An 18,593-nucleotide genomic window follows, 5' to 3' on the forward strand; every position below is an offset into this window, starting at 1 on the left:
GCTGCAGTTTATGACGGGGATGGGAGTGGCATTTCTTGATGACACTCCAACTTGGATCCCATTCTTCGACTCCGGCTGCGAGACGGACGACAACACCTTTAACTGCACAGCAATATGCTCACGGCCAGCGACGACGTGGACGAGCCTTCCCACAATCTCAAACTGCCTACTATACCCTCTGATATCAGAGCTGCTGGCCTCCGACTGGCTTGACCCGAATTCCACTCAGATCGCCAGAGATTACAGCATATACTCCCGGAACCACATCAACCTCACCAAAATTGTCGAGCCGATGAACGACTGTGCCCAAGAGGTGCGCAAGAGCGTGCGCCATCCTTCATTCAAAAGCTCTGCCTGGGTGTACCCCGGTAACATGGATCTAATGCCACACAGCTTACAAAACGCCTCCGAGCGGCATGAACTTCTCGCACTTAGCGTTAGTGCCTCCTTGGCTCGTGATAGGTCTCTTAATCAGAAAGGCTGACAGTGTTCAGGCGCAACCTGTGGTGGGCGTTTACAGCCAATTCGAGACACTTTGCGAATACATGGCGAATACAGGGACGTACGCAGATATAGGCGGCATCGGCGTTTATGCCTCGTACATCACGCAGGTGGCCATTGTCCTCGCTGCGTGGCTCTACAGCAACGCGCTACTGTTCTTTACCCGCCGTTCCACTTCTCGGAAGCTTGGACAAGACAGCGATCAAGAGCACGACCAGCAAACTAATCGCAGAGCACGAAAAGCTAAACTCCAGTACTCGGCACTCGTACACGGTCTCGTAGAGTACCAAAAAGCGCAGTGCTACTTTACCATCACGCTCCAAGGCGCCTCCATGCTCGCACTCAGCGGCGATGGTACGATCTTCGAAGCCGTAACGTACTCACAGATCGACAGCGCCATCTCCCTCCTCGGCGATGTCGCCGCAACCGCAGTCGTATGTCTGACGTTTGGATTATACATCTTGCACAAGGCGAGACGGAGATCCGAATACGTAACAACCACCACTCTAGTGGCGACCATCTTCGCTCTCGTCACATGGATCCTCACCAGAACAAAGCTCGGAAACCTGCAGCCACGCGCACTTCCCAACACTAACCTACCGTCCTGCGGAGGCCGCGCGACCCCACTGCGATTCTGCCATACCGACCGCTCCGTTGTGCTTCCCACAATGATCGAAGCGCCGCTCATCGCCTGCTGTTTGAGCCTGCTGCTCTTCCTCGTAGGCAAGCAAGTCACCAAACCAATCTCAAAGCTCTACGCCCGCTACACGCAGACGACGCAAAAGCCATCCAACGACCAACACCGCCTCCCCGCCCGTTCCTCCACTTTGAATCGACAATCGTCGTTCTATCCCGCACTCACCAAAGCACTATCCTACTACCACTACGCCGCCGAAATCATCGTCGTCCTCGCAGCCATCATCATGCTCATCCGCCTCATCAACCCTGATTATCTTAACATGATCTGGTTCCTCAACAGTAAGCCTACCGTCTTCCATGACCTGCAGGACTCGCAGTGGAGCTTTGGGCAGATCATTGCGGTCACCATATGGGCGCCGCCACTCATTGAGTATGTGCGGTGTGCGATCAGTAAGTCTACTAAACTCTGGTTGTTGTGATATCAGGAGACGTGCGGAATGGCTGACGAGATCACAGAGGGTGTTGATGAAGCAAACGAGCATCGTTTCGTTGCGCCGTATCGAGTGGTTAAGGTCAATACAGGACTGAGCAGTGGGACGTCGCAAGAACCATCATGAGCACTATCATAGAAATTAGAAGGTTTGGGTGGATGTGCATGTCTTGCGACTGCAGTCCTTGATACACTAATCGAACAAGTCAAAGCGCCCATCTTGAACGCCGTCGCTATGCTATGCCATGCTGTACACAAAACGCAGATCTACGCAAACGGGGTATATGACGCCGCAGCCGGTGCCTCTTCCCTTCTCCCGAAGCCCTCGGGCATGATGTGAGTCTCTTGTCTTTCAGTCCGGCCGAACCAAGGCCTGTTCCTCGCAGAGCGCGGCGTCGGTGGCTCTTCCATCTTCTCAACAGGTCGTTCAGGAGGAGCGTGAGCCTGTTCGATTTCTCGCTCACTAGCCCGTGGGACGTGGTTGGAGGAGTGCTGCTCCACCGTCGATGCCGAAGGCTCCCAGGCAGTTGTATCCTCCTCGTCGTGGAACGTCGCGTTGTCCACCACCTCATCGAACGGCTCCTCAGGCGCATTCGGTTCCGCATCTGGCTGCACCACACCAGAAATTCCCACATCACCCGACCTGTCTTCAAAGACTTCATCCTTCTTCCTCAAGAACTCCAGATCAAACTCCTCCGGATCCAGTCCACCGCGCACAAACATCTGATACGCCTCATCGTAATCCGCCAACACGGCCAGCCCTTCCTGCTTCGCACATTTCTTGATCGTCCAGTCCAGCTTCAGACCAAAGGCGTAGTCATCGTGGATCTGCTGCAGACGCTTGGTATAGCACTCCTCTGCCCACGACCGAAGGAGCGCACGATCAGCTGGCTTGGTGAAGCGCTCGCGCACACGGCGGGACGTCGATGGAGTGTCCTCAGGGAGTTGGTAGGAGCGCTTGAGCTCGCGCATGAAGGAGCGGGCGATGCGCATCCCGCTTTGGAGGACGTAGTCGACGACCCATTTGACGCCGGCGAGATGTCGCATGTCGTTGTAGCCCATCAGGAAGACGGTCATGGCGGGGGCATCGAGAGGTCGACGAGCGGCCCATTCGGACTTGTAGATCGCTGCTAGGAGGTTGACGCCGTGCTCGGGGCAGTTGTTCGAGATTAGGATGTGCGCGGCCGTGGTGGCGATATGGTGCGAGACTTTCCAACCGTTCTCGTCGTTCATGCGGTAGTAGTCCATGACCGTCATGCGGAGCTTGTTGGCGTTGCGCTTCTGCATCTTGTTCATCCTGCGCATGCGTGCGACGATCAGCGGACCCATGGCGCAGGTAACATTGAAACCTGCTTTGGAGGCGCGGTCGAGAAGCGCTTCGGCTTCGGTGGTGTTGCCTTGGTAAAATCGGATGCATGCCTCTACCGCGACCTCGAGACTGCGCACGGACAATGGAAGTCCCTTGGCGTCGAGGTTCTGCTCGTAGAGCTGTAGCGCTGATTCGTAGTGACCCGTTGACAGAGCTACCACCAACTCCCTTTCAATCCGACCTGTGCTGGGCTGATCGTTTGAAGCGTCGAGCAGCTCATTCACGGCGGAGCTAGAGTGATAGGTATCGCGGTTAGGACGGATTTGCTCAAACGAGATATTGGTATTGTCCAGGCCCTCGTCTTGATAGCTCTGATGGATCTTGCGATTTGGTGGTCGTTCTGCGTTGCCTTCGTCTACGTTGAACTGCTCGATCATGGCATGGTAATCTTCTTCGATATCCATTGACGTCGAGTCGACTGACGAGGAGTCATTGTTGGCTTTGTCTTTCGAGACGCTGCTTCCTTGGCTGAAGCTGTCGGCGGGCAAGAGTCCTCTTGGGTCTGACTCAGCCGCAGCAGCATTCGATTCGGTGTGATCGGACAAGACACTTGTCTCATGACCAGAACGATCGTGGCCTAATTCGGACCGGTTAGTCGGCGATCCAGTTCTTGCGCCGCTGCTGGTGAGGTCGAACTCCTCAGTCTTGGCGCGAACATCTCCTGCAACGTTTAGTGCATCGGACGCTGTGGGCGATAAAGTCTCGATGGCTCTACTGTCCGAGGTGTTGGCTTCCACTTCGGAGGAACCAGAATCTGGCTGCCTGATTACAGCAGCCAGGCCTTCTTGTGAGCGTGCATCGCTGCCTTCAGCATCAAACAGCGAGTCGCTGTCCGCTTCAGCTTCCTCACTGTCAGCCGTATACCGCACCCTAATCCCCGCGAACCTCCCAGTTCCCCGACTGAACGACAATTCTATACCATCATCAAAAGACTTCGTCCACCCCGGAATCGCCAGATGGCCCGGCAGCTTGTCCACACGTTCCAGCCTCGCCGAAGCGTGCTCGCGAGGATTGTTCATTCCAAACTCCTGCTCGAAAGGATTCCTGAGATCATACGCAATAGCGGCCTTCATTAGGCCCCGGAAGTCCGCAGCCTTGAAGGCCGATACGTGTCGGTGCAGGAAGTAGCAGATCCACATGATCCTCTTGTGCTTTGGTCGGTGCTCGATCCAGTAAGTCGTCAGCATGCTTGCCACGACCTTACTGTCGAAGTCGAATTGGAGGCCGATCGTTTTCAGGTGTGCCAGCCATTTGGGAATGAGGCCAAGCGACTGGTGGGTGATGCATGACGACAAGACGATTTTGGCCGTCGCTGTGCTAGGTGTGAAGCCTGTTGCATGGGTGAGACTGTCAACAAATGCCCATGTTTTCTCAGCAGTGTGCTCTTGAGCGAAGAGATGGACAATCCTATCCCAACCTGCTGTCGCATCGAAGTCTTGCCCATCAAGCTCTTGCCGCTCAGCAAGCTTGGTGATACGCTCTACCTCGTCCCACCTACTGCTCGAGGCGAACACATGCGCGGCATGGCGCAGTGTGCGGCTGTTCAAACCTTCCGCTTTCTGCAGAAGTGACATGAGCGCCAATGCTTCCTCGACTTTGCCAGCATTTATGTAGATTCCAAGCATAGCTTCCCTGATTTGAAGCATGGTACTTTGCTTTTTCGTCTGCCTCTGGAGCGCGAGAGACTTGCTTTCGACTACACGCAGGTCACGAGTGGAATGCCACAAAGATTCTAGCTCGCCTCTGATCGAAGCATTTCGCACTGCCCGTTGCTGCGGCTTAGAAAGCGAATTGCGGAGCGGCAGCCAGGATGCTTGTAGTGTCTCAGTATCTGGCTCTGCCATTGCCGCGGTCACTAGCAGTATCCTGTTCGGTTCGTCAAAGCCCTTGAGGACATCCATTGGGATCGGGATGCGCCGCTTAGAAAAGAAGAGATCGAACAATGTTGAGAACATCTTGCGAGACCCGCAGGCCGCGATGAACCCCTTGATGTATTGTATCGACTGCTCCGAATAATGATCGTCATAAGTAAGTTTCCATCGGAGGAGGCGCCCTGTGGCTGACAGCTCTCCGCTCGAGAGTCCGCCGTCGATGACCACGTCTGCAACAGCTGCAAAATATTTAGGCGTAAGGTGAATCGAGAAAAGATCCCTGTCTTTTTTCCATAGCGTCAGAAACAGTTCGGCGGCGATCGATATGTTGCCGCTCCTGACAAGAGAGCGGCACATGGAATCAACACCGTCGACGACGTCTTGTAGTGCACAACTCTTGAATGCTTTGCCGAGCACCTTATCAGCAAGCTTGTAAATGTTCAGCTCTTCCGAAGCGTTGGTGTCTGCATTGGCCAGAATGAGCAAACTGTGCTCCAACTGCTTTGCGAGACTCAGACGTTGGTAAGCGGAGGTGGACCGCACTCCTAGGCAGAAATCGAGCACCTCGTCTTGGTCTCCGGTAGCAACAAGCGTGCCATAATACGTTGCGAGAAGAAGGCTGTGCCATTCTCTGAAGGTGCCCTGACCGAGCATCCAAAGGCAGAGCGAACGAACATCGTCCAGAGAGCCCTGTCGGATGGCCAGCAGCAGCAATTGATCGGCGCGGTCGGCTCTCGATTGTAGGATCGCGGGAGCGGGGCGGTTGCTTGACTCTTGAGCGAAGAATAGCTCAACATCGTGCGTGATGTGCTCAGGACCAAGGCCGGCCACGCTGCTCAGTAACCGAGAACTTTCGGCACTATGACCTCTGAGATCCCTCCATGCGTCCCTGGTCTGATACTCCTCAGAAAGCTGATCCGGTCGAAGACGCGCCGGCGGCATGTCACCAAGACGCTCAAATGTCCAGAATCCGTTCGGCTTCCTTCTGATGTGCTTGAATATGATATTGGAGGGCTGACTTCGTGACTGGTCGTAGGAGTCTGGCGTACCCGAGACCGCGTCGTCCCGTAAGACATGCGTACTACCCAATGCTCGCGATGGGTCTTTCGACATCGCAAATATACGCTGGTCTGCTGAGTTGGCTCGCTCGGCTCGATGTCCATCAGACGGCGCGTCATGGTCAGCACTCGCGTTGGCCACGTCCATATCGCTCGCGCCAAAAGGCGTATATGCCGCCGCCGTCCTGGCTTCATTCCTGCCCCGTGCTCTCTTCTTCCCATCTCGCAACCCCCAAGAATTTCCTCCTTCTTCGACTGTCTCCTCATACCCCGCCTCAACCATGCTAGGCAGTTCCGCCCCCCTCACCCCCTCCCCCTCCAATCCCCAACCCTCCCGTCTCCTTCTCTTTCTCCGCCTAAACATCACCCCCTCCTCCTCCCCACCCTCCCTCGCGAAAGCCACACCCCCAGCATACCGCGGATGCTGTCTTATAACCCTCGCCGTATCCGCCAACCTCTGCACAACTTTAATCCTGCGTCTCCTCTCCTCCGTACACAACGCCGCGGCTCCCAAAGCCGTTCCGCTGGAGATGTAGGCGAGTTGGGTGAGGACTCTGAGAGCGCCGGGGGAGGGGACGGGGCGGGTCTTGGGTTTGAACATTGCTGCGCCATCTTCGCAGTGGTTTCAAGAAGGCATCCGGGAGATTCAGAGGGTTTGTGTGTGGCGGCAATGGATAAGGATCATCGACTTTTGAGGTTGGAGTTCAGTTTGGAGGCGCTAACTCTTTCGGGAAGATGGTCACGTGCTTGAGATATTACTGTCGTTGAAGAGTGACGGGGAAGACGACCAGTCCCCATCCCAATAGTGTTCGTAGTTTGTAGTGTCTTCCTGTAATCTCTAAAGCTTACCCATTTCATTGAGTGACTCTTCCTTGAATCGGCCGACATCTCGTCGTTCATTCTACGAGCTCAGCTCACAAAACGCCAAAGCACCACGCCAAACCCAGCAGCAAAAAGTCCAAACCACACCTCATCCCGCTCTCACATACGCTGCACCCATCATTAGCACCATCACAAAATCACCATAAACATTTCGGAAACTCACCAGCATCAATCTTCCCCACCTGCGGCAGCGCCAACCTCACTTTATTCCGATACAACACCGGCCCCTGCCTCTGCACCGGATTGCCCTCGAAATACACCTCCTCCAACTTCTCCTTATCCCTCAACATCCGTTCAATATCCGCGAAATCCCCTATCTCGCAATTGCTCGCCCAGACATTCTCCAGCTCTTTCAGCCCTTCGAGCCCGGTCAAGGAAGAGATGGGATTAGATTGGAAATCCAGAATTTCGAGCTTCGTGTTCGCGGCCAGGGGTTCGAGGGACGGGATCTTGTTGTCGGAGACGTAGAGTTCGGTTAGTTGGGGCAGGGTTTCGATGCCGGAGAGGGAGGTGAGGCGGTTGGCTTGGATGCTGAGGGTGCGGAGGTTGGTGAGGGTGGAGAGGTTCTTGAGCTCGGAGATTTTGTTCTGCCCGAGCCAGAGGTGTTGGAGTTTCGTCAGCGTCTCTAGGCCGGAGATCTCGCGGATGCGGTTCGCGCCTAGTTCGAGGTAGGTGAGGTTGGTGAGGGCTTCGAGGTTTTCTATAGTGGAGATGCGGTTTTGGACGAAGTAGAGGTGGTCGAGCTTCATGAGGGAGGAGAGGTTTTTGATGTGCTTCAGCTTGTTGTAGGAGAGGTCAAGGCTGCGGAGTTGGGTGTAGGCTTCGAGGCCGGAGATGTGTTTGATGAGATTGTCGTAGAGTTCGAGGTCTTCGAGAGTTGATGTGCAAGTGTTGGGGAGCTCGATGTCTTGAATGCTGTTTTGGCGGAGGCATAATCGTTTCAGACGTTTGAAGCGTTCGAGGTGGAGGGCAGGCATGGAAGATACGCGGGAGTGTTGGCAGTCTATCTCCTATACATATACCGTCAGTTGTTGTCCATCGACTCAAGGACATCAAGTTGCTTACCTCTACTTCCGGCTCCTCTCCCTCTAGTAGATCTGCTTCCAATTAGCCATATATTTCTCCTTGCTCTTGGTACCTGACCTACCTTCATCCGCATCTATCTGCTCCACCGGGTGCGCATCCTCGTCCGAGTACTCAGGATCACTCAGCGCCTCCGGATTCGCTAGAGTAGCTTGTTTGTTGACACGCAGCTTTCCGTCCCATCCGGATTTGCTATGAGGTGTACTCGACTTCGAAGGTGTGCCGTTCGTGTGGCTTTCGCCGTTCGCGTTCTGCTCTTCTCCAGACATGGCTCTACTTTGGTAAAGGTGAGTTAAAGGTATCATGAACTCGAAAGAAATTTGAAGGTCATATGTTTTGAGCCGCATATGCCCGCAGTGGGGGTGGCTGCACCCTGTTTGCGGAGACGGAGTCGAGTCCTGCTCTGATTAACCACACAAGCATGTGATCGAGCCCGACGAACACAACAAGGCGGTGGGCAGCCTCTACATTACAACACGATGAACGCATCAGATATCATGAGGGCGAAACCCCCAAATTGAAGCAATGGAAAAGAAGGCATAAGCGTTGTGTACACATAAGTCGGGTCAACAGTCCGACTTGATCTCAAACATCCACAGATGTACATGCGGCCTGCCTCCCCGGCTGCTTCTACGGTACGGGAGCGTTCCTTGCTGTCATGATCAATTGCGTTCTTCCATGCCGACTTCGGACCGTGTTGTTCTCGCTGGCACGAATCGCTTTGCTTCGCAGCGTGAAGCGTCGCAGCATCCACGAGCAAATGCCGTGCGGCTGGCGTCCTATCCATTCGCGAAGGGCCTCATATCCGGATCCCGTGGAAAGCACGACAGCAATACCGTTGATCCACGTCCCTCAACTCGCACCGCAGACATGAATCCGAACCTCCCTCCTTTCCAAAGAGCCAAGCCACCACCCAAAAAGTCATCCGTCTTCAAGACTTCACACCCTGCCCCTTCCCCCTCGTCTCCGCAAACTTGGCCATGAAACTCTCTCCAAGCGACCCCGCCGTAAAACTCCCCTTCCCCGGCCGATTAAAACTACTCCCGTAAATCTCGTTCTCCACGGCATCCTCCTCGGCCGCCTCGTAGTCGCCTTCCCGATATACCGGGTCGTCGACGACGGAGGGCCGGCGGAAACCGGGATTGATCGGTTGTTGGGAGGCGACGGCGGAGCTGGGCGCGAAGGGGACGTAGGATGCGGGGGTGGATGGGGCTGGTTGGGAGATGGGGATGGAGGCGGTGGAGGGGTCGAGGGTAGATTCAGGAGGCGGGTCGAATGGATCTGGATGGGTGGGCTCGGAGTCGTCGGTTTCGAGCGCTTCTTCGAGGTCATCTGGTTGGTCGAAGGGGACGTTTTCTACAGCTTCGAGGTCGAACAGGTCGCCGTCTGGATCTAGTTTTGGTGCTGTCGTTGTATTTTGCCGGCCAATCGAGCTTGTCGATCCATTGTTTGAGGTATTCGCTGAAGCAGAAGGTGTGTTGCTGGTACTCATGGAACCTGTACTTGAAGCCCCTTGGCTTGTTGCGGGAGTTTGTGCCCAGCCTGACGCTGTACTGCTCGCCTTCCCATCCGCCGTCTCACCTGACAGCTCTTGCGTCCAGGGCTGCTTGTTCCCACCCGCCGATCGCTGTCTCGAATGCGAAGGAGTGTTGCTATTACTCGGCACAGCCGGGACATTATCCGAAGGCGCCACGATCGAGTCTCCCACAGCCAAGGACACCCGCTTCCGCTTTGACTGCTGCGAGGGCGACTTCATAGCAGACGCAAGCTTGCCATCGGCCGAAGAACCAGATGACGAGGTCCGGTGTGCGAGCGCAAGGTGTGATGGTCGTTTCGGCTTCGCCTGGCCGAGGGTGTCCGAGTTTGAGCGCTCGAGGTGTATAGGCTTCTTGATCTCAGCTCGATCGACGACCGTCACTGCCGAAGGCGCCGACGACGCGAGGTTCTGATCATTGATCGCGGGTAGGAATGTCGGTGTGAAGACTCCTATAAAGTCTTTGTCGCGCTCGAGGCTGGCGCGTCGGTCTTTCAACCCTGCGACAGCGGCGCGGTCGAGGTGCGCTCCGCTTTCTTCGCCTGCGTCGCCTTTGTCTGCCTGTCTTCGCGAAGATGTTGTCACTGCTTCGCCCGATTCCCTCCAAGACGCAGCCTGCTGAATGGACTCAGGCGAGCCTCTTCGTCGCGACGGCCCGCCATTCGACCCATCCTGACCTTCCGCATTCCTATACTGATGCCACAGCTCTTTCTTAAAAGCTTTGAAGTCGCGTTCTTTCGCCGCGATATATTTGTGTACCGACTCGTCCAATTGCCGCCGCTTCTCTTCAAGCCGTATGAGATACTCCTCCGGCAGCTCGGTCTCGTGCAGCGGTTTGCGAAACGACGAGCGTCGCGTCAACTGCTCGCGACCGCCGTCTCCCTTCTCCTTCTCAGACATTTGCGTGCGTGATACCGCTCGGGCATGTGATTGAAGCTATGGCCAGAGCGTGGTGGAGGTGTGCATGCATGCCGAGCCCCCCTTCGGCAGTCGCGTGGGCATAGACACGAGAGAATGCAGACGGCAGCGTTGAATGTAGATGTTAACAAGGCTGAGGTACATATACCAAGGTCACCTGCAAAACATACCAAGAGATGCAGTAGGCTATACACGCGGCTCTCCAAGAACGAATCTTATCAAGGGAGGAGTGGGACCGGCAGAGCGTAGGGCTTGCTGGCGTTGCATGTGGGATGGGCAGGGATGGGGAAGGTCCAGCCACGCCGGCCAAAGTCTCCAGATGCCTTTCAGACCACATGATCGACCTCTGTGCCTCTGTAGTGCTGCAGGCCTTCTTCGTTCCTTTGGCCGTTTGCAGATCTGTGACATCCAACGCTCTCACCGCTTCAACACCGCTTCAACACCGCTGCCAGAGACACGAAAAGCACGACTCCCACGGCACTTGCGTTCGGTCCGCAGTCTACCGAGCCCTTGTCGTCGATCGGGTACCAGGTCTTCGGGACTGCGAGAGACGAGACTGCCACTGCGCGATATTGCCTGCAACGCCTCCGGAGAGCCGGAAGAGTCTCGGAGATCTTGTTGCTTCGATTCGACTATTTTAATGCTCAACATGCTTTGTAGGTAGGAGGTAACTTCGGCGTCCGTGCAAAGGCCGAGTCCTACGCATCCTGGGTTGTCTGAGATTCTCCTTGCTCGTCTTAGCAGTGTTGTACTGCCGAGCACTGAGTCCAGGGTGGAGTGGTAAGGAACGGTTGACACGTGCTTCTGAGCCAACACATCCATTTCCACAACTCATCCGGTCGATGTACACATACATGTAGAGAGGGAGCCGCTGCGTGTGCCCGACCGGAGTGATAGGCTGTCTTGCGTCTTTCAGCAGCAGCAGCACCAGTATCGAACAGCCGGACGTCCCATGTTCATTTCGTCATGTTTGACCCTGCTTGTTCTAGAATTTTGCGGAGTAGCGTCCGAGATCTCGAGACCACATGTACACTTCATCTTTCTCCTCTTTTCCACATCAACCACAAGCCTTTGCTACCTCTCGACGCCTGCGATACCGTTGTATGCGCTCAATCAATTCTGCGCTATCACGTGTATTGCGAGACTCGTTCGCCGTCACCGCAACGTCCTGCTGGTAGTCGCTTTTGCCGCGCTGATCCCCGGACACGCCACGACCTTCGAAACTTCGACAGACTTCTGGATTTCGATTTTCCTGCTCGGCCATTGTATCGCAGAAATACAAGTCGAAATCCCGCCGCCACCTTCATCGTTTCACCCGGCCTGAGAAGACTCCGGTATCGAGGTGCATAAATCGCCACCCGCGTTCAGAGAGGCCTGATTGGGCAGTGTCGCCGGCGCCGTCTGTTCCCGACCGAATCGCAAAGATACCGCGCAAGACCGCTTTTGTTGGCGAGCGACAAATGTGCAATCACACCGCGGACAGATCTAAGCGCACCGGAGTGCTCGCGATCGAGCGGTACGGGAGAGCGACGCCGAACGTGGAGCTCATAGTGAGCTATCACGCCCCCAACATCACTTGATGAACACTTCCATGGGCATTGCCGGCGAGTCTTCGGAGAACTCGCAACGCCGCGAGAGGGCTGCTATTGCAGCGCAAGCCTGCCAGACATGCCGTAATCGGTGCGTTAAAGTAACCATGCGAAGTGCTTACAGGACGTTGTACTGACTCACCACAGCAAGAGCAAATGCGACGAGCAGCGACCAAAGTGTAAGCTTCAGCGACTTTCCAACAAAGTAATGGGTGTTGTACTAACACGAGGCAGGCGGACTCTGCACCCGCCTAAACGTCGAGTGTCAATACCGTGAGCCTATGCCAACCAAGTAAGTCTGCTGTGCGTGTTCCCCATCAGCACTTACCCAGAAAGGATTCTAACGTGAGGTATAGGAAGGACAAGACCATGGTCCACATTCTCGACACGCTGACCCGCCTGGAGAATAAGTTCGACACCCTAGCCTTGACTCCGAACTCGGTATCACCAGATATTCGTAGCTTCACCAAATCAACCGCGAATCCTTCTCCATCCAGTTCCTCCGCTGCGAAAGGCAGCTCGCATGGGGAGAGTAACCCCGTGGAATTTCCCAGAGAGCTTCAGCAGACCTATGTCCATCTGACGGTCCCTCACAAGATCATTTTGTGGCCCAGCATCTACATCCATCTGATCAACTCCGGAATCCAAGCAACCAGCGACCTTCAATATGTGCTTCAAGAGGGCACGCCCTGGTTCATCCGCCAGGAGATGGCAAAGCATCCGCAGTCTCTGCCTTACGATGTTTCACTTCCATACTTCGCTCTGAACTCGAACATGCGAGAGCAAGGCTTCGCTTCAAACGTCGCCTTTCCGACCTTGACCATTCAGCAAATCCGCGAGCAGTGCGATGCGTACTTCAACACCTTCAATGTCCTGTTCCCAGTCTTGGACAGAGACAATTTCATGAACAACACCGTTGCGCCGTTGCTGAGGGATGGCTACAGTGATGGTGATGTTCACGCTGTGCTGGCATTGCTTGTGTTCGCCCTTGGCCAAGTCGCCATCGAAGGCGTCTTCGAACGGCCTATCAATCTGATCGACGGCCAGCCTAGTGGTTTCAGAGGAGGAAGTATTGACCGGCCGCCAGGGCTAGCCATCTTCAACGAGGCACGACGGCGCATCGGCTTCATCCAGACACAGACTAGCCTCGAGAACGTGCAGATCCTCCTCTTGGAAGCGACGTACTACGAGTCCACCGCAAGACATTTGGATTTCTGGCGCTCGACCGTGGCGGCTTCGATGGCCTGTCAGGTCTTGATCAAATGCCGGCCTATTGATTGGGGTACCGCAGAAGGTGATCTGATCAAGCGCGCTTATTGGAGCTGCATCCTCAGCGAGGACTTCTATCATCTGGACCTCGATTTGCCGCGCACGGGAATCGTGGGCTTTGAGGATCAGGTGCCCTTGCCGTACTTTCATGATGGACATGAAGCGCCATCCGGTCCATTCAACGAAGAGCGATCGCATTTTCAGTACCACTTCCTCGCGATGATAGCTTTGCGGCGGCTGATCGCCAGGATCAATACTGTGATACATGAAGGTACGAAGATTGCACCCAATCTGTGAAGGGGTGAAATACTGACGAACGCAGCAACATCCGAAATGGAGCCCACCGAAAGCTACGGTGGACCTCCCGTCCACGTCATCCGCGAGCTAGCACGCCAACTCGACTCCTGGCGCTCACTGCTCCCCCGCCCCCTGCAATGGACCGACAACGACAGATTCGACTTCCCCACTACCGCACCCACGAACCGCCGCCCCAACGAGCCGCTCTTCTCCCGCGACCAAGGCCACGTCCCAATCGGCCACAAATACAACCTCGACGTCGTCACCGCCCAGCTCCGCACCCGCTTCTACTACGCCCGCTTCATGATGTACCGCCCCTTTGTCTACAAAGCCCTGCACTTCCCCGAACTCATGACGTCCGACGACGACGACTGCTGCGCCCTCGCCATCAAATCCGCATGCTTGTGGACCGTCGCGATGGCCCCGCCGAAGAACAAGAAGCGTCTCGTCCCCCATCTGTTCGCGTGGACGCAGAATTTCGTCGGGATCTTGTTGCTGCTGCGCATGACGACCGAGAACGATTGTCTCAAGCGGATCTGCGAGAGTCAGGTGAATTACGACGATATCCAGACGAGTGCGAGCTTGATGCTGGATTGGGTCAAGGATGTGAAGCAGTTGGATGGGATCGCGGATTGGAGTTGGAGGATTTTGGAGCCGCTGTATTCGCCTGGGCGCATGTTTTAGGAGGGATGGTGGAGCATGGATGAGGAGTGGTTTGTCATGTCGGGCTTTGAGCGCATGGAAGTGGCGTGTGGGTTTGATGGATTGGCTGGCGCCTTTGGGTGCTTGATACCCTGTACCTGAATATTTGTCGTGCCGGATGGCTGGGATGGAGTTGAGGGATTGCTATGAAAGTTTCTGCTGATGGCATGGACGGAGTCGTGAGGGCAGAGATTGAGCGCAACAGTACCGCTGTACCAGAGTGAGTAGCTAGCCACAGTATCTCATGAACGACTCAGTGCTTGCAAGGCGTTGAAAATGCCAGTCCCAGTGATCTGATGACATCACCGAGAGAGCGCCATATCAGTGTCTTTTGGTGTGAGCGTTTATGGCCCCGGCCGGCTGCGTTAGGGTGGTGTACCAAGGTACCTGGGCCTACTTCCTGCATGCGCATGCTCATGCGCTTGAACGCATGCGTAGCGGAGTCCTGTCTCTTCCAGACACGGCATTGGTGCTCAAGGGGAAGGTGAAAGAAGGTGAAGATGTGTGGACAGATGGGCGAAAGAAGATGAAGATGTGTGGACAGATGGATACTAGACTCGCTACATTTTGCGATTCCAATGACAGGTGATTGCAACGAGACGGATTGCAACGAGACGGTCTGGATCACGCATATCACGCTGCGTTCTCGCCGATAAGACGCCGAATGGGTTTGAGTCGCGTTCGTCTGGTGGTGACAGTCGATACTTATAACACACCTCATGCACCTCTTCGCCTGATGATCCAATCCCTGCAGCCCCATCATCTAAGCTTCCTCCAGCGAGCTAAGTGGCTTGCAATGAATCCCGATACCCTGCATCCCTGTCTGGACAGAGCTGTTACGGTCACATACTGCCTTGCCATTTTTGTACATACTGGTCAGTGCGGAGTGGCTGAGGCTACTTTCGCTCTGGCGAATCATGGTAATGCAGCCATGCTGCATAGGATGCCGTCGCTGGCCCTCATGAGGTGCGCACCTCCAGACTGTAGTGAGCATTTAAGTAGCTGATTCCTTCTTGTTCCTGGCCAGGGTCAGAACCATCGGGACTGATTCTCTGTCCCTTCCGCTCTTCCAAACGATTCAACATCCAGACCAATCCGACAACCATCATGTCGTTAGTTGAAATCCCAGGTGTTGCCAATTGACAGTGAGAATGAGCGGGACTAATGCCAGGAACTGAGGCAGCCAAGGGCAGCAGCAGCTTCCGAATCTGTCTCTTGCGGATGCTTCGCGCGTTCAGCAGAATCTTTTTCGTAGGCTTCCTTCTCTTGTCGGCATAGTTCTTTCCACTCCTCTATCGCTCTATTGAAGTCATCCCTATGCATTCTTCTGACCCAAGCCGTCACCTTCAAAGCGTCATCGCGATTCACATAGATTGCGCGGCTCCTGATGCTGCCATCTTCGTCTGTGGCCTCGTCCCACTGCACCACTTCCTGGTAGTCGTTATCTCCTATCGGGAACAGCTCGGCGTGCAGCTTGAGATCGATCGGCTCGTCTCCGTCTGCGTCTGCGTCCACGAAAGACTGGTGCTCCTCTCGCATCACGCGCTCGACTACCCGCGGGGCAGCCAAATTTGCTTCATCTAGCGAACGATAGCTGATAGACTCCGCAGGGTATTTGTTGGTGTAGACGATCGGGTTTTCACACCAGTGGCAAAAGGCAACGTAACTAATGACAAAGACACTATCAGCATCCAGAGGCGGCAGTGGTGGTGATGGACGAGGAGGTGGAAGTACGGCGTGCAGCAAAGATACTATCTCACGCATGGGTCCAGCACAGTCTCGAACGAGCCATTTGTCGACAGCCGTGCGCAGCGTTTCCCGCCATTGATGCCAGCTCTCAGAGGTGGGAAACGCGGTGGTAACGGCACCGGGAGTTTCCTTACCCTCATCGACCCAATCGACGCTGTTTGCATCCGCCCAACGTCCAACATCAAGCTATGCTTGTGATACGTCCTAAAGATGCCCGAGCGGATCCCTCCAGCGGACGAACGTGGCCTGCAGTGTGAGAACCCGAGCGTAATGATCCAATGCTTCGAGCTTAGCCGAGAAGTCGAGCGTATCCTCCACACCAAAGGCTGGCAGAAGAGTGTGTTGCCCGTGGACCTCGGAATGGATGAGTACAGCCATCCACCACAGCAATGGGTTTGAGCGAGGCGTTGGGTTCGGATCTTCGAGTATGCTGGAAAAGAAATTGCGTGCAATCCCAGCAAAGACCTTGCGCGGTGGTGCAAGCCTCTCTTGTAGCGTCACATAGAGTCGTAGATCATCGATCCTTTCGCTGCAAGTACGGCTAGGACTGAGGCCAAGTTGGTGCAATCCGCCTTCTTCGCCGCCATAGCCCGTCCAGTTGAAGATCAGGAAGTTCAAAAGGCTGTACCAGACTGCCACGGCTTGCTTGCGCCGCTCGATGTATCGAGGCTGAGCCCAGGCGTGAAAGGGTTCGATCGAAACGTCGTTGCCGGCCGACGAAGCTGAGACGGAACGGTTGAGATCGCGACGGATGAAGACTGGCCTGTGATTGGTCAAGCCGTTCCAGGTTGTGAACTTTTCAACGGTGGATGAGATAATGTGGCTGGCCTGACAGGAGGCGATGTTGTCGATGTACTGCCGTCTGGGAAGGCGTTGCGGGAACGCTCGAGCGCAGCGTCAAGCGGACGAGCATAAACCGGATCAGCAAGGTGAGTTGAGCGATACCAAGCGATGTAGAGATCTCGTTCGCTGTTGGTGAGTGGAATGATGATCGAGGTGTTGAGGGAAGAAATCCGTCGTTCGAAGGAGCTTTTATTCATGTCATAGTCCTCGTCGCACAACAGGCAACAAGCGTGGGGAAAATTTTCCTACTCCCGCTCCTTGGAAAATACAGTCTCGCTCGGAACCCGTGCACAAAGGTGGTTCCAGACTGGAGTGGTTCGTTGCAACGCGTGCTCGTCCGTCCAGGCGTTGCTCAGACCGAACAAAATCCCTCATCTTCGGTCTTTGCACATCTGCACAGCCTCGTACTTCTGCCGAAAACAAGGCTTGGTGTACCATACGCCACTCTGATTGTAGAAAGCTGACAGATTGGGATGTTTGCTGCAAGTTGCGTTGCGGGAAGGATGCCAGAGCGCGACCGGTGAAGGGTGGTCTGTGAGCAAGCGACACCGCTCTCGACTGCATTCCGTTACCTCAGAAGCAAAAGGATCTATTGCATCGGCCCCCCAACCGTCAACAATGCGTGCAATCTCAGGCTGCATGCTACAAGTGAAAACATCGTTCGACGATGTGTTGGACATATCTTGAGATCTGCATAACCACATCAGCGAAAATACCCCCGCGGCACTCCTGCAGATCCCTTTAGGCGAGGCCGGAACGCTCCTTGTGCCGCACAATGTCGATATTCTAGGTTCTCCCGCGAGAAAAGATCCGTTAGGAAGATGAGCATTGTGATTCCCGTGGCCCAATGTCGTGCTGCTCGTGCATGAAGAAATTGGCGCTGTCTTTCTGTACCGTCTTCTGCTCGAAATCACAGTCGGAAGCGATTCTTCGCATTGCTCTAGTCTGATGATATCCAGACGACATGCACGGTTGGTACAGGTGGAAGCCTGCATTAGCTTGGAACAGATGGCCATGTGGTCTCGAGCCTCGACTGCCAGATGGTGGCTGTGCTCACCCATGCGAGCCCAGCATCATCGGTAGAGGCCGCCCGTGCTGCCGGTTCCTCCACACCGATAATAAGGCAGCCAACAAGGCCCGCTGCGTTGGTTTTAAGTTTGGCGGCCATGTTGACGCCCACATCGACGGCATGCCATGCTCGAGAAGTCTTGGCCAGAACGGTTCCCGTGGACATGCTCTGGCAAAGGGTGCATAGTGCGGCATTTCAGCACGACGAACTACCATTCTGTCCTGGCAAATCTCAACGCGTATGATGGATTGCGTGCATAGTGATGCTTGGTGGCAGCCTCAATCCATGCGTTAGAGTCCTCGAGCGGTCGTGCTTGCGCTGGGGTGCCTTTCGATTCCCAGACTCCTGTGAGCGACCAGACTCGATACACTCGATCCAGACCGTACAGTGCGTTGTTAAGCTGCAGGCCATGACTCGGCGACATATGAGTCTTACTGATCCCGGTCCTGGTGGCGTGCGAGTAGTCGGAGCCGAGTCCCCAGCAAAGCTGACGCGATCTGCATCCTGCAGATGCGATAGAAGCTTTCCACCACGCTATGCACTTGCAGAGGCACGCTACAGACGCAATAGCTCAAACTTCTTCCGCCACGACGGTCGTTCGCTAATCTGCACACAAAGCATCTTACCATATCGAGGCTGACTCCAAGCGCCTTGCAAACGCCCCGCATGGGTGGCTAGTCGCCGTTGATGACGTTTGGGCCGTTCGGTGCTTGGATCTAAAGCAAGACCG

The 18,593-nt window shown here is 55.1% G+C and overlaps 7 protein-coding genes across 7 annotated transcripts; 2 read left to right on the top strand and 5 right to left on the bottom strand.

The window, feature by feature from the left end:
• Nucleotides 1-545: 545 nt before the first annotated feature.
• On the top strand, nt 546-1,757 carry LTR77_001752 (uncharacterized protein; the record flags this gene model as incomplete). The annotated part of the gene is made up of 2 exons (XM_064799012.1): nt 546-1,590; nt 1,657-1,757. The coding sequence occupies 2 exons, from the start codon at nt 546-548 to the stop codon at nt 1,755-1,757; spliced, it is 1,146 nt and encodes a 381-aa protein (XP_064663339.1).
• Nucleotides 1,758-1,897: 140 nt separating this feature from the next.
• Nucleotides 1,898-6,529, bottom strand: LTR77_001753 (uncharacterized protein; the record flags this gene model as incomplete). Its single annotated transcript, XM_064799013.1, has 1 exon — nt 1,898-6,529. One exon carries the CDS (start codon nt 6,527-6,529, stop codon nt 1,898-1,900), a length of 4,632 nt encoding a protein of 1,543 aa, XP_064663340.1.
• Nucleotides 6,530-6,898: 369 nt separating this feature from the next.
• Nucleotides 6,899-8,162, bottom strand: sds22 (protein phosphatase regulatory subunit Sds22; the record flags this gene model as incomplete). The annotated part of the gene is made up of 4 exons (XM_064799014.1): nt 6,899-6,918; nt 6,974-7,820; nt 7,876-7,907; nt 7,958-8,162. The coding sequence occupies 4 exons, from the start codon at nt 8,160-8,162 to the stop codon at nt 6,899-6,901; spliced, it is 1,104 nt and encodes a 367-aa protein (XP_064663341.1).
• A 662-nt stretch (nt 8,163-8,824) lies between these two features.
• LTR77_001755 (uncharacterized protein) lies at nt 8,825-10,327 on the bottom strand (the record flags this gene model as incomplete). Its single annotated transcript, XM_064799015.1, has 1 exon — nt 8,825-10,327. The coding sequence occupies one exon, from the start codon at nt 10,325-10,327 to the stop codon at nt 8,825-8,827; it is 1,503 nt and encodes a 500-aa protein (XP_064663342.1).
• A 1,609-nt stretch (nt 10,328-11,936) lies between these two features.
• LTR77_001756 (uncharacterized protein) lies at nt 11,937-14,184 on the top strand (the record flags this gene model as incomplete). The annotated part of the gene is made up of 5 exons (XM_064799016.1): nt 11,937-12,025; nt 12,082-12,113; nt 12,169-12,226; nt 12,291-13,474; nt 13,526-14,184. 5 exons carry the CDS (start codon nt 11,937-11,939, stop codon nt 14,182-14,184), a joined length of 2,022 nt encoding a protein of 673 aa, XP_064663343.1.
• Nucleotides 14,185-15,363: 1,179 nt separating this feature from the next.
• On the bottom strand, nt 15,364-16,027 carry LTR77_001757 (uncharacterized protein; the record flags this gene model as incomplete). Its single annotated transcript, XM_064799017.1, has 2 exons — nt 15,364-15,868; nt 15,963-16,027. The coding sequence occupies 2 exons, from the start codon at nt 16,025-16,027 to the stop codon at nt 15,364-15,366; spliced, it is 570 nt and encodes a 189-aa protein (XP_064663344.1).
• Nucleotides 16,028-16,155: 128 nt separating this feature from the next.
• On the bottom strand, nt 16,156-18,028 carry LTR77_001758 (uncharacterized protein; the record flags this gene model as incomplete). Its single annotated transcript, XM_064799018.1, has 2 exons — nt 16,156-16,806; nt 17,852-18,028. The coding sequence occupies 2 exons, from the start codon at nt 18,026-18,028 to the stop codon at nt 16,156-16,158; spliced, it is 828 nt and encodes a 275-aa protein (XP_064663345.1).
• Nucleotides 18,029-18,593: the final 565 nt, after the last annotated feature.

Source organism: Saxophila tyrrhenica (genome assembly GCF_035928015.1).
Source record: "Saxophila tyrrhenica strain CCFEE 5935 chromosome Unknown scaffold_2, whole genome shotgun sequence".
In the NCBI taxonomy this organism is placed as follows: domain Eukaryota; kingdom Fungi; phylum Ascomycota; class Dothideomycetes; order Mycosphaerellales; family Extremaceae; genus Saxophila; species Saxophila tyrrhenica.